We start from the raw sequence: 12,747 nt of genomic DNA, 5'->3' as shown, positions 1-12,747 counted from the left end.
TGTATACATTGTAATATGTCTTGCTAAAGCATTCAGAGTGTTATTTTTTGTAATAGCATATAAATGTTCATATATGCGTTGGCGCAAAGGGCGCTCCGTCTTTCCAAAATAGAACGCGTTGCAAGTTTGACAAAGTGCTACATATACCACACCTTCAGTTTGGCAGTTGTATTTGCCATTAATGTAATATTTAACTCCTTTGATGTTAAAGGTATGTCCAGTTTTGATGTATCTACAATAGTGACAAAAACCACATTTAAACATCCCTTTTACGATTAGGTGCTGTGGTGACGGTCTCTCCAACAGCGTTTTTAAACAAGGGGTTCTTTTGAACACCATTCTTGGCTTAGGACCACAACTCTCATTACATATTGTATCCTGTGCAATAAATTCCCAATTAATGTTTAAAATGTTTCTAAATTCAAAAATGTGTTGATTAAACTGGGTAACCATACATGTGTTATAGTTATTCACCTCATGGTTACTGGCCACTGTAATAGGTTGCTCAGAAATGGATTGGCTTACTGCATCCTGAACTGGTGTAACAGTGTTCTGATTCGTTAAAAGAGGTAAAAGTAAACCATTGTGACGTTTTAATTTGATTTCCTTAGTTAAATCGTTAATTAGTTTACTAGGATAACCTCTATTCAGAAACATCTGTTTAAGCAAATCACATTCTTGGTTAAATAGATCATCGTTAGAGCACATTCTAGTGGCCCTCACCAATTGGCCTTTCACAATGCCTTTTTTCTGTGTATACGGATGGTTACTAGTAAAATGTAACAGTGAATTACTGTATAGCTTTTTCCTATATATGCTAGTAACAAAACATTTTTTGTCAAAATCTTTACTAATAGAAATATCCAAAAAATTGATTGAAACCTTGTCCGAGACAAAAGAAAATTCCAAGAATGAAGTAAAGGAATTCATGTTGTGCATAAGTGTGTTAATTTTTTCATCACAATCTTTGACTATCATAAAAACATCATCTTGGTATCGCGTATACCATACGACGATGTCCTTAAAAGTAGGATCATTGAACAGGAATGTTCTTTCCCAGAACGCCATGACAGAATTAGCGAATGAGCCGCCGCAAGGCCAACGCATATATGAACATTTATATGCTATTACAAAAAATAACACTCTGAATGCTTTAGCAAGACATATTACAATGTATACAGAACACAAATTTTTATTTATGGTAGTCCAGCAGGTTAAAAAAGATAAGAGAGGGGGTCCTTGGAATTTGTTACTAGAAGAACAAGAACTTTTGTGGCAATTAAAAACTAATGCCCAAGTTTACCCAGGTCTAAACGAGTTCTGCTCAATTAAATGTTTGTTAAAACTCAAGGCTATCCTGAGATAGTTGTTTTGACAGAGTTAGTATAAATAGGCAAAATTTAGAATATCAGGAAACTTTTAAGTTAATATTTTTAGGTATTAAAAATATGTATCTTAATATGAAAATATTTTATTTAAAGATATACAATTTATGAATTATGACACATGAACTAGTATTTGTATGTATTTGTTAACATTATATTTGTAGTATGGTGTTGGTTGTTTTATACATTCTTATTTTTTGCTATATAAGAATGTTTCTACTTATATTGAATGATTTAAGCCTTTTTTAATGTTCAATTGTTTTTATATATAAAAGGTTAATCTAGTTGAGATAATAGTAATTAATTGTTCAATTATCTGATTAAGACTGTAACTATTTAAGCTGTAGCCACTGTGTTTCTGTTTGTCTGAAGAAGTGCGGAGATTCTCTGCATGAAAGCGCTCACGCAGTAAAGCAGTTTTCTATTAATGTACAGTGGATATAAAAAGTTTACACACCCCTGTTAAAATGCCAGGTTTTTGTGATATAAAAAAATGAGACCACAATAAATAATTTCAAAACTTTTTCCGACCTTTAATGTGACCTATGACCTGTACAATTCAGTTGAAAAACAAACAAATCTGTTACGGGGAAAAAAAATATAAAAAATAAAAAACGTTCAATAAGCTGGTTGCATAAGTGTGCACACCCTTAAACTTAATACTTTGTTGAAGCACCTTTTGATTTAATTACAGGATTCAATCAGCATGGCACATGTTGACTTGGCAATATCTGCCCACTCTTCCTTGCAAAAGCGCTCCAAATCTGTCAGATTGTGAGGGCATCTCTTGTGCACAGTCCTCTTCAGGTCACCACGCAGATTTTCTATTGGAAATAGATCTGGGCTCTGGCTGGGCCATTCCAAAACTTCCATTTTCTTCTGGTGAAGCCATTCTTTTCTTTCTTGAGGTCATTGTCTTGTTGAAAGGTAAAATTCCTCTCTATCTTTAGCTTTCTAGCAGATGCCTGAAGGTTTCTGGCCCAAAGTGACTGGTATTTGGAACTGTTCATAATTTCCTCCACCTTGACTAAAGCCCCAGTTCCAGCTGAAGAAAAGCAACCCATGATACTGCCACCACCATGCTTCACCATGGGGATGGTGTTCTTTTGTTGATGCAAAGTGTACCTTTTGGAATTGTGGCCAGAAATTTCAACCTTGGTTTCATCAGACCATAACACATTTTCCCACATGCTTTTGGGAGACTTCATGTATTGTTTTGCAAATTTTAGCTGGGCCTGGATATTTTTCTGTATAAGAAAAGGCTTCTGTATTGCAAGCCCTACCCCACAGCCCAGATATAGGGAGAACACGGGAGATTGTTTGCACATGTAGTATACAACCAGTACTTGCCAGAAATTCCTGCAACTCCTTCAGTGTTACTGTAGGTCTCTTGGCAGCCTCCCTGACCAGTTTTCATCTTTGTCTTTTCATCAATTTTGGAAGGATGCCCAGTGCTTTGCAGCGACACTGTTGTCCCATATTTTCTACCACTTTTTGATGACTGTCTTCACTGTGTTCCATGGTTATCCAATGCTATGGAAATGTTTTTGTACCCTTCTCCTGACTGATGCCTTTCAACATTGAGATCCCTTTGATGCTTTGTAGGCTCTCTGCGAACCATATCTTTTGCTGTAGCAGGCAACTGAGTAAATGTCAGGAATATCCTATTAGGACAACTGAACTTTATTTGTGGTTACTCAGAGTCTCTTTAATTGATGGCAGGTGTGTACCTAAGAAGACTGAATGCTGTAATTAAATCAAAAGGTGCTTCAACAAAGTATTAGTTTAAGGGTGTGCACACTTATGCAACCAGCTTTTTGTACGTTTTTTTATTTTTTTATATTTTTCACCAAACAGATTTGTTTGTTTTTCAATTGAATTGTAGAGGTTATAGGTCACATTGAAGGTGGGAAAAGTTTTGAAATTATTTATTGTGGTCTCATTTTTTATATCACAAAAACATGGCATTTTAACAGGGGTGTGTAAACTTTTTATATCCACTGTGTTTTGGAGGTCTCTAGTGTTTAGGTAGATTTTTTGTGAGTACCTCTGCATATGTTGGTCTGTGTATATGCTGTGTCATGAGTAGGAGTTGTGGTAGGTGGGCTGACAGCCTGCTCTGCATTGCTATCTATTGCACAAGAAAGCTGTGATTCCAGATTCATAAAGTAGGTGCATCTCTCACAAGTGATACAGGAATGATTTTAGAAGTAGGTGGTTGTCAGTGTACATGAGGCAGTTGCTACACTGCCTCAGTAGACCCATGTCAAGGAGGCTGGTAGATAAAAAGGAGGGAAACTGACAGTTCATGGTCCTAGGAATAACCTTATTCTGGCTGTAACAGTTGAAGAGGGAATACAGCAGGGGCATATGTTCATCGTGTTACACTGCTGCAGTCATCACACTTGGGTTATCTGCTGTCAGGCGGTCCTGCAGTCGGCCCGAGTTCCAAAGTCTTGGTCCGGCGTCGGTTGCTGTCGCTTCTTCCCGGACGTCAGTGTGACAGGGGTATAAAAGAGGCAGCCGACGCCATTTTCTTCAGTCTTTCTTGCCGCTCGGTGCCTGAAGCAGAAGCAGTTCGCAAGTGCCGGTCGGCCGACTCCTGAGATTTTCAAATCGAATTTCAGACCGAAGTCTTCAATAAAGCTAAGTACCCCGTTGGGGAACCTTTTCTTGCCTCAGTCCGATGTCAGAAAAAGTTAGTAATTGCATTTCTTGTGGGAAGCAAATACCTCATAAGGATTTTCATTCTTATTGTATCCCTTGCCTAGGCCCAGACCACGACGTCACAGGTTGTCAGTTTTGTGCTAGGTTTAACAAACAAACTATTAAACGTCTGTTTGATTTCGCCCGACATTATTTTGGTAGAAAATTTAATTATACCATGCCGTCAGCAACCGACGACCGGGATGCATAAAAAGTGCAAAGATAAGGATAGGCAGCCAAGACCCAAACCAGACACCGAGGCCTCTGCTAGGCCAGTCACCGGTTCTCTGGTTTTCAGTCAGGCACCTACGCAGCCCCTGACGACAGCTGATTTAGAACTCCAGCCTGCATCCGACTCCCAAGCAGAGATTGCAGGGCCTCCAGAGCCTTTATCTTTAGGCCCTTCCGACTCCATGGCTGATGGGGATTCCGGTGCAGTTGAAAACCCATCAGTTGCTGAAGGTGTCTTCAGACCGACTACACTTACTATTAAATCCTTTGCAAAACTGAAAACTCCATTAAAAGTAAGGAAGCCTGTACAGCAGTCTCCAGTGCAAGGCCCCATGCCTAAGAAACAGATGCTTAAGATGGCCGAAGACTTAATTACCCTAATCAGGGGTTCCCATTCCCCACCTGACAAAAGGCCTAGACAGGAGGAGGACTATGCTTCCTCTGACCAGGTTTCAATTACCTCAGATTCTTCTGAGGAACAGGAGTACTCTTTTCCGCCTTATGAAGACTCTGATGCTGAAGAGTGTATTCCTTCAGCATCTCCCCCAGAAGACTACTCTTTTGGGGAAACTTTACATACCATGAGGGAACATTTCCACTGGGAAGGCCAGGATTACTCTGATTCTAAGAAAAGGCTCCGAGAGTTCCTCTTACAACCCCAGCACAGACCCCTTGCTATTCCACCTGTGTTAGACATTGTGGATGATGTTTATTCAGAATTTAGCCTTAACCCAGATTCATTACCTCCTGCACCAGCCAAACCAGACAGGTACTACAGAGTCCCTGACACATAAATTCCTATATAAAAGCCCTGTTGCTGACCCAGAAACCATTTCCCAGGGTCCCAAGGCCTCTATTGCTAAAAATCCTGTACCGTCTGAAAGGGATTCTAGAGCACCAGGCAGATGGGGAAAGAAAGTATATACCTCAGCTACCCTAGCTATGAGGGCCTTAAATTGCCAGTTTCACATGCTGAAATATCAACAATATTTGATCTCAATTAAAACAAAACATGAGCACTCATACAGAGCAGCCTGATTACAAGGAAATGCAAGATTTGTTGCATGCAGCAGTACAAGTGGGAAAACATACTTTGCAATGTGGATTTGATTAATTGGAAGCTTCTTGCAGAGCAGCTGTAACAGGGTCTGTCATTCGTAGGCATGCTTGGTTAAAAGAACAAACTTTACCTGATCATGTTAAAGCAAAGTTATTGGATGCACCCTTACAGCAGGATGTTTTATTTGGTGTGAAAGCAGAAGAGGTTTTAAAGAAAATGGAGGATAAGGCAAAATCTATGCAGACGGCCAAGGATTTTTTTACAGGTCCAACCCCCTCGTTTCAGCAGAAATTGGCCAACCAAAAACTGGTCCTTTCCAACTTCTGACAGACCTCAGAGGGGCAAATACAAACGCCCAAGGGGCAGAGGTCAGCCACAAGGCTGTTACAAGCCACGACAATGGGGTGCCACAACCCAGAAAGGAGGAGAAGACAGGTCTCAAACTATCTGAAGGCAATCACAATGACTTACCCCTCAGACTGCCAAGCAAATCACTCTTGGCAGCTCCCTTGGGAGGAAAACTTGCACTTTTTGCAGACAATTGGCACATCATCACAAAAGACGAATGGGTCCTAAATATTGTAACTCAAGGATACAGGTTCCACTTTCGCACTTTACCAAGGATAAAAGGAATGCCAAACCTGCCATCAAATCAACGGGCAGAGGCTCAAAGACAAATTACAGCACTCATGGACATGAGAGCCATTCAGCAGGTTCCTACACAGGAGCAAGGACAAGGATTTTACTCAAGACTCTTTCTGGTTCCCCGAAAGGACAAAGCCTGGAGACCCATTCTGGACCTTTCAATTCTAAACACATACCTGGAAGTATCCAAATTCAAGATGCTCACACTACAGCAACTTCTTCCCATGCTGGGCAAGAAGGCTTGGCTAGTAACGTTGGACCTCAAGGAGGCATACCTGCATGTCCCTATCAGACAAAATTGCAGAAGATACCTCCGATTTATAGCAGGTACAACTCATTACCAATTCTTTGCACTGCCCTTTGGCTTATCTACTGCGCCCAGGGTCTTCACAAAATGCCTGGCACCAGTAATTGCATACTGCAGACAAAGAGAAATCCAAATATATCCATACGTGGACGACTGCCTTATTCAAGCAGACAGCAAGGACATTCTTTTAAAACATCTGGCATTTGTAAAAAAACCTACTAAGTTGCCTAGGGTACACAGTAAACGAAAAGAAGTCAAAACTAGTGCCCTCACAAGACATAATATTCCTGGGTGCCAGCTTAAGTACAACGGCCCAGATGGCTTATCTCACGCCAGACAAGCAAGGACAACTGACTCAATACCTCAAAATGATGGCAACAAAAAACCCAACTCCCTGCAAGAAAAATTCTGCAGGCCTTGGGATTTATGGCATCTTGCATATTACTAATACCATATGCCAAACTGCATATGAGGAAATTACAATGGTACCTGAAAAGCGTATGGACTCAACACAGTCACGGCTTGGAAACAATAATACCACTAATTCCATGCCTTCAACAGGAGTTTCTATGGTGGGCTCAGGCATGTCACCTCAACAAGGGTCAGCCTTTCACCTTGCCCACAGCCAGGCAAACAATGACAAACAGATGCATCGGATTACGCCTGGGGTGCACACATGGCAGGACAGTGTATTCGGGGCAAATGGTCTGCAGGTCAAATGCATCTCCACATCAATCAAAAAGATGCTAGCTGTACAAAATGCCCTAATAGCTTTCAAGGAACTCCTACATCCAGGACAACTTCTAATAAAGACTGACACCACCACAGTGATGTGGTACATAAACAAACAAGGGGGCACACATTCCTACCCCCTATGCAGGCAAGCAATGACCTTGTGGAACACAGCACTGACCTACCAAGTTCAACTACAAGCACAATTCCTGCCAGGAAAGAAAAATACATTGGCAGACAAACTAAGCAGAAATATCATGGATCCTCACGAGTGGAAACTAGACCCACAAGTACTCACAATGATAACTCAAAATGGGGGAGCCCAGACATAGATCTGTTTGCCTCCCCCCAAAACTACCAACTGCGAAAGTTTTGCACAAGGACATACCACACTCTAGCTTGGAAAGTGGACGCCCTCTCAGTCAGCTGGAAAACACTAACAGTGTATGCCTTTCATCCACTGCCTCTTCTGGCAAAGGTGCTGCTAAAAGCCAGAGTAGAGAGGCCACAAATGATACTCATTGCTCCAGACTGGCCATGCCAACACTGGTATCCAGTATTAAGGAACATGGCTCAAGACCCACCATGGATTTTACCTCAAATTCCTCACCTGCTGACTCAACAAAACAATTAGATTCTACATAGCCAGCTCAAGACTTTAAATCTGGCTGCATGGCAAATTATCTAAACAACCAGTCAACACTTCTTTCTACAGCTGTTATGGATGTCGTTCTGGAGGCCAGGAGACCCAGCCCCAGGAAAACCTACTCAGACAAATGGAAAAGATTCTGTGCCTGGAACCAGGCTAAAGGCCAAAATCCTCTTGTCCCAAATATTCCTCCGATTCTGCAATATTTAACAGAGATGTTGCACAAAGGCCTTTCCTTTTCATCTATAAAGATACATGCTTCCGCTATTTCAGCTCATTACAACACGGATCCTCCTATTTTTTCACATCCATTATTAAGACAGTACCTCAGAGGGGCTAAGAACATAAGACCGCCCCGAAGAGCACCAACACCAACTTGAGAGAGAGTCTCTTTACGAATTAACCCTTCCCTTATGCCAAAGGTAGTATCCAGTGTGGCTCTAAACCAAACCATTCATTTTACCCACCTTTTATCCAAACCCCCAGAATAAAGGGGAAAGGCTCCTACACTCTTTGGACATTCACAGGCAATTACATTTCTACTTGGATAAAACAAAGGTTTTCAGAAAATCTCATCAGCTCTTTGTATCCTATGCTGCAGGATCTCAAGGAAAGCCTATATCAAAACAGACCATTTCAAAATGTGTAGGACATTGTATCCGTTTCTGCTACACACACCATGGGAAACCTGTACCTGGTAACATTAGGCCTCATTCCACCAGGGCTACAGCAACATCAGCAGCCTTCCTCAGAGGGGTACCAACCAAGGATATTTTGGAAGCTGCAACTTGGAGTTCAGTGCACACGTTCACCAAGCACTACCACTTACCTCTATACTCAAAAACCAGAGCTGGCTTTGCCACTGCAGTTTTGCAGGGCCTACTAGCTTCTCCAAACCCTGTTTAGTACCAACCGCCCAGCCTTAGCTTTGGGATTCAACCCAAGTGTGATGACTGCAGCAGTGTAACACGATGAACATAGTACAGTTTTGTACCTACCGTAAATGTAGATGTTCAAGTACTGCTGCAGTCCAGGTTACCCTCCCACCTTCCCCTGTTTTTACCTGGGTTTTATCTATAGCTCCCTGTTTATACAATCTCTAAGATGTATTTCTATATGGTGTATTTGCTTACAGCTGTAGCTATTGTTTTCTACTTATGTAATTTACTTAGGATTATGTATTGCCTTCTTATTTGGGGGCACCTGACATCTGGAGCAAGAAAAACTGAAGAAAATGGCGTCGGCTGCCTCTTTTTTTATACCCCTGTCACACTGACGTCAGGGAAGAAGTGACAGCAACCGACGCCGGACCAAGACTTTGGAACTCGGGCCGACTGCGGGACTGCCTGATGGCAGATAACCCAAGTGTGATGACTCCAGCAGTGTGAACACTCGAACAGCTACATTTATGGTAGGTACAAAACTGTACTATATTAGTAGGCGTAGGCATGAAGGGCTTTAGTTTAGGTAATGTTTGCAAGGCAAGAGAGCAGGCCTCTATAACCGGCAATCCCTCTGTGCAGTAATGTGCGATGCTGCTCAACGCGCAAACAGGCTTAAGCAAGCACAAACTGGTTCAAACAGAAGCTTATTAAAGCAAAAAACAGGAAACAGACAAACTTCAAATTATACAGCCAAAATGCCCTAAACAGAGCCCTGCAACAGTAACTCTAGCTAGATCAGTCCAAACTGTACCTTCCTCCCACAAGTGCATGGGGAGGGGCTCTCTAGACAAAAAATTAACTGTTTTACAAGCTCCAAAGGTCACAAACAGTACTAGATTCAGCAGAAACCTGAACCTAGTCTATGCTAGTGTTTTTCAAGTGCAGAAAATAAGTAAAATGAACATAACAAGCAGATGAACAGTAATTACAGTTGAGAGGAATTAATTCAGCGGACATTCTAAAAAATCTTGATGGTAGGGAGATCAGTGGGTCCAAGTCTAGGAGATGAGAATAAATCTCTGGCATTCAGGTCAGTGAAGAGCTTGTATAGCAGGAAATCCCAAGTAGTTGTTACTGCAACAAGGAAGACAAATTGACATTAACATCTGTGGTAAGTAGACACAAATATACTCTCTGGTGGCAAGGTGGACTGTTAAGTTAAAGCTTGATCACCAGATCTACGTAAAAGCTCATAAGAAATCTTTTCACGCTACTTTATTTAGTATTTACTGTCTTCTAGCCACTGTAGTGGTGTACAGAGATAATGCCTTGACTACAGCCCAGGTGACCTGGGTTTGATGGTGGTTAATATGTCAAATGGAGTGGCAGGGAGGGATGATTGTTACCATCCTCGGAAGAAAGGTGGTGACATGGGCATCCCTTAAAACAATCCCTGGTGGAGACAAGTGATACTGTGTTGCTAGGGTGACATCCCCATTGCATGTTTACTGTTTGGACATAGCTACCGATACTGAAAGGGAGAGGAGAACAAATAGGTCATAACAAAAAATATCCTGGCGGATGGCAAACTGCCCCCCCCCCCCCCCCCCAGGAGGCCCTAAAGATCTGCGGCGGCCCTAGCCAATATCCAAGTAAGTTCAGAGATGTTGAGCAAGACTGGTAGATGAAGCAATAGACACAGGTCATGGGGATTGGAGTGCTGTGGGGTGAAGCAGGGGACAACAAATGTATATCCATCTGCAACCCCTTTTTTTCTATTTTTGCATATGGGATCGGGTTGTCATTTCAGTAGTGACAGTCATCTAGAGCCAATGTTCACACTGCCAAATGGTTAGGCCTGCCATTGTTTCTCCATTATACACAAGCGCACTCACACCTATGGCCAATTTAGTGTGTCCAGCCCACCAACTGCATGTGTTTGGAATGTGGAAGGAAACTAACACCTAGATAAAACCCAGGTGAACACAGAGAGGCCTTGCAGACTCGGTACAGAAGCACCCTAGCCAAGATTTGAACTGGTGAACCTCTTACTGTGAGGAGAGAACACTGCACTGTGCCATGGTGCCACCTCATATATTTACTGCTTTTCTTTTTTTAATTTCTAAATTATTTGCTGCTGACAGAAGTGGGTGAAAAAGTGAGCCTTACTGAACTTTCGTGAGACCTTGGCAAGTATAATTCCTACAGTAGTGTTATTGATACAGCCACATTAGGTACTATCAGTTGCTAGTCATTTCTGAGACTAGAAAGAGACAACTACAGCATTGTATTTAGTGTCCGTCTTGAGTCCATGTTCAGTTTTCAGCTAAGATTATACCTGTGGTAACTTACAGCTATGTATCAATATCCATGTCATAACTCAAGTGGATAGGGACATTTCCAGGTGTTTTAGCCCTGTGACTGATTTAGCTCTGTTTTTAATTTGTACACTTTTTTCATGCATGCTTGTTTGTGAATACTTTAATTGTCATATTGAGCAATTTTGTTTTTGGTCATTACAGGTTGCTGAAATTCAGAAGCTGGATGGTCAAGTGAAAGAGCTTGTGTTGAAGTCCTCCCAAGAGGCTGAACGTCTGGTTGCTGGGAAGGTCAAGAAGGAGACTTACATTGAAACTGATAAGCAACTGAGTTCCAAACGGCAAGACTTGATCAACAAAGTTGACAACATTCTTGATGCATTGTGACATATACATTGTAACATATCCACTCAAAAACAAATTATGTGTATGTTTTTTGTTATAAACCTGTTGGCAAATCCTCTGGATATGGTGGGAGGTTATCATTACAAATGTTTGGGAAGGGAATTAAATGAAGAGTGAAAGTTAATGTTGGCCTTTTTGCTGAGATCTTTTGTTTATGGCTGAAGTTAAGCATATCAGTTTTATTTTGTGCTTCACATTGAGATGTGTGAAATATTGTTGAAAAGACATTAACAGTGCAATTTTTTGTACAGAAAAAATAGAAATGCAGTCTCTCAAAGTACACTACCCTTTACATTTTGGCAGGTGAAAGATGGTAATTTTGTTTTGTTTATTGCCACTTCATTGCAGTTTATCATTCATTTCATGCGAAGTGTTGCATAAGACTCTGAAGACATAAAAAAAAAGTTTTGGAATATTCCTTTGAATACAAAGTATGTTCAGATTCCATCATTTTTAATATGCAGTAAAGATGAAATTTAAATAAACGAGAGATTGAAAATGTCTTGCATCCCATTTTTGGATGATAAAGATAAATGCCCACATGTGCTGAAATATTTAACTGAACATACGTTTTTGTTTTATGAAATATGACAATGCTTTGTATTTACTGGAATGTCACAGCAGTTAGTGTTACAAAGATGCTGTCATCATCTTTTAATAACAATACAACAAATAGCTGACATTGACAGCCAGGAGTGTTAATATTGCTATGTACAGCACTGACTAACTTGACTGAAAAGCAATCAGTCTGTGGTTAATTTCACATTTTGATTTATTTCATTAAAGAGAAGCTTGTGGGGCAAAACCTGCTTACAAAATAGTTTTCATGTCATATTATTGATGGTCTGATAGGTTCAGAGGTTTATACCATGCTAACAAGTGCCAGGGTCTTTACAAGCCTAGCTGTGCAACCCAACCTGGTTTGTCCCAGAATTCCTTGTATGTCTATATGGTAGGGTACATTGGTATTTAAGGGTTATGTGGGTGGGGGTATGTTTGTTTGGGATTAATTACTGTTGACCTCTGTTCAACAGAGACATGGAGTCCAAACTGGGGGTGAATTTGTCATTTCCCATCCAATGGTCAAGGTTCCTTTTGAATAGGGTCAGGGATGAACTCTGTTGCATGTATATTCCATAAAATGGGTATCCTTTCAGACACATGTCGGTCCCTCCAGCAGGTTCTGTTTGTCTTAGACAACATTAAGGTCCTTAGATGTAGTGTTTCTGGGGCTCTTGGTCTTGTGGAAGTACAGGAGATCCATCAGAGTTGGATCTGAAGATGCCTTATGTGCTAGGCATAGTTTGCTTCACAGTAACCTATAGGAGACTGAGTACAGAGATAGGACCTGGCAATCTATGTAGGACAATGTATTCATACCCTGGATCCTCCTGGTGAAGGGACCCTTGAGGGCATTCCAGCTCT

At 41.2% G+C, this 12,747-nt stretch overlaps 1 protein-coding gene across 1 annotated transcript in view; it reads left to right on the top strand.

The window, feature by feature from the left end:
* RPN1 (ribophorin I) overlaps positions 1-12,140 on the top strand; it is a 937,203-nt gene extending 925,063 nt beyond the window's left edge. The window contains exon 10 of the mRNA XM_044078412.1: positions 11,122-12,140. Coding sequence (XP_043934347.1) covers positions 11,122-11,304 — 183 coding nt within the window. The 3' untranslated portion in view covers positions 11,305-12,140. The remainder of the gene's footprint in view (positions 1-11,121) is intronic.
* The last annotated feature ends 607 nt before the right edge of the window (positions 12,141-12,747 follow it).

This window comes from Protopterus annectens, chromosome 7.part0 (assembly GCF_019279795.1).
Source record: "Protopterus annectens isolate FY-2018-M chromosome 7.part0, PAN1.0, whole genome shotgun sequence".
Classification (NCBI taxonomy): domain Eukaryota; kingdom Metazoa; phylum Chordata; order Ceratodontiformes; family Protopteridae; genus Protopterus; species Protopterus annectens.
Note: the sequence above shows the minus strand (reverse complement) of the source record. Positions and strands in the feature narration are given on the sequence as shown.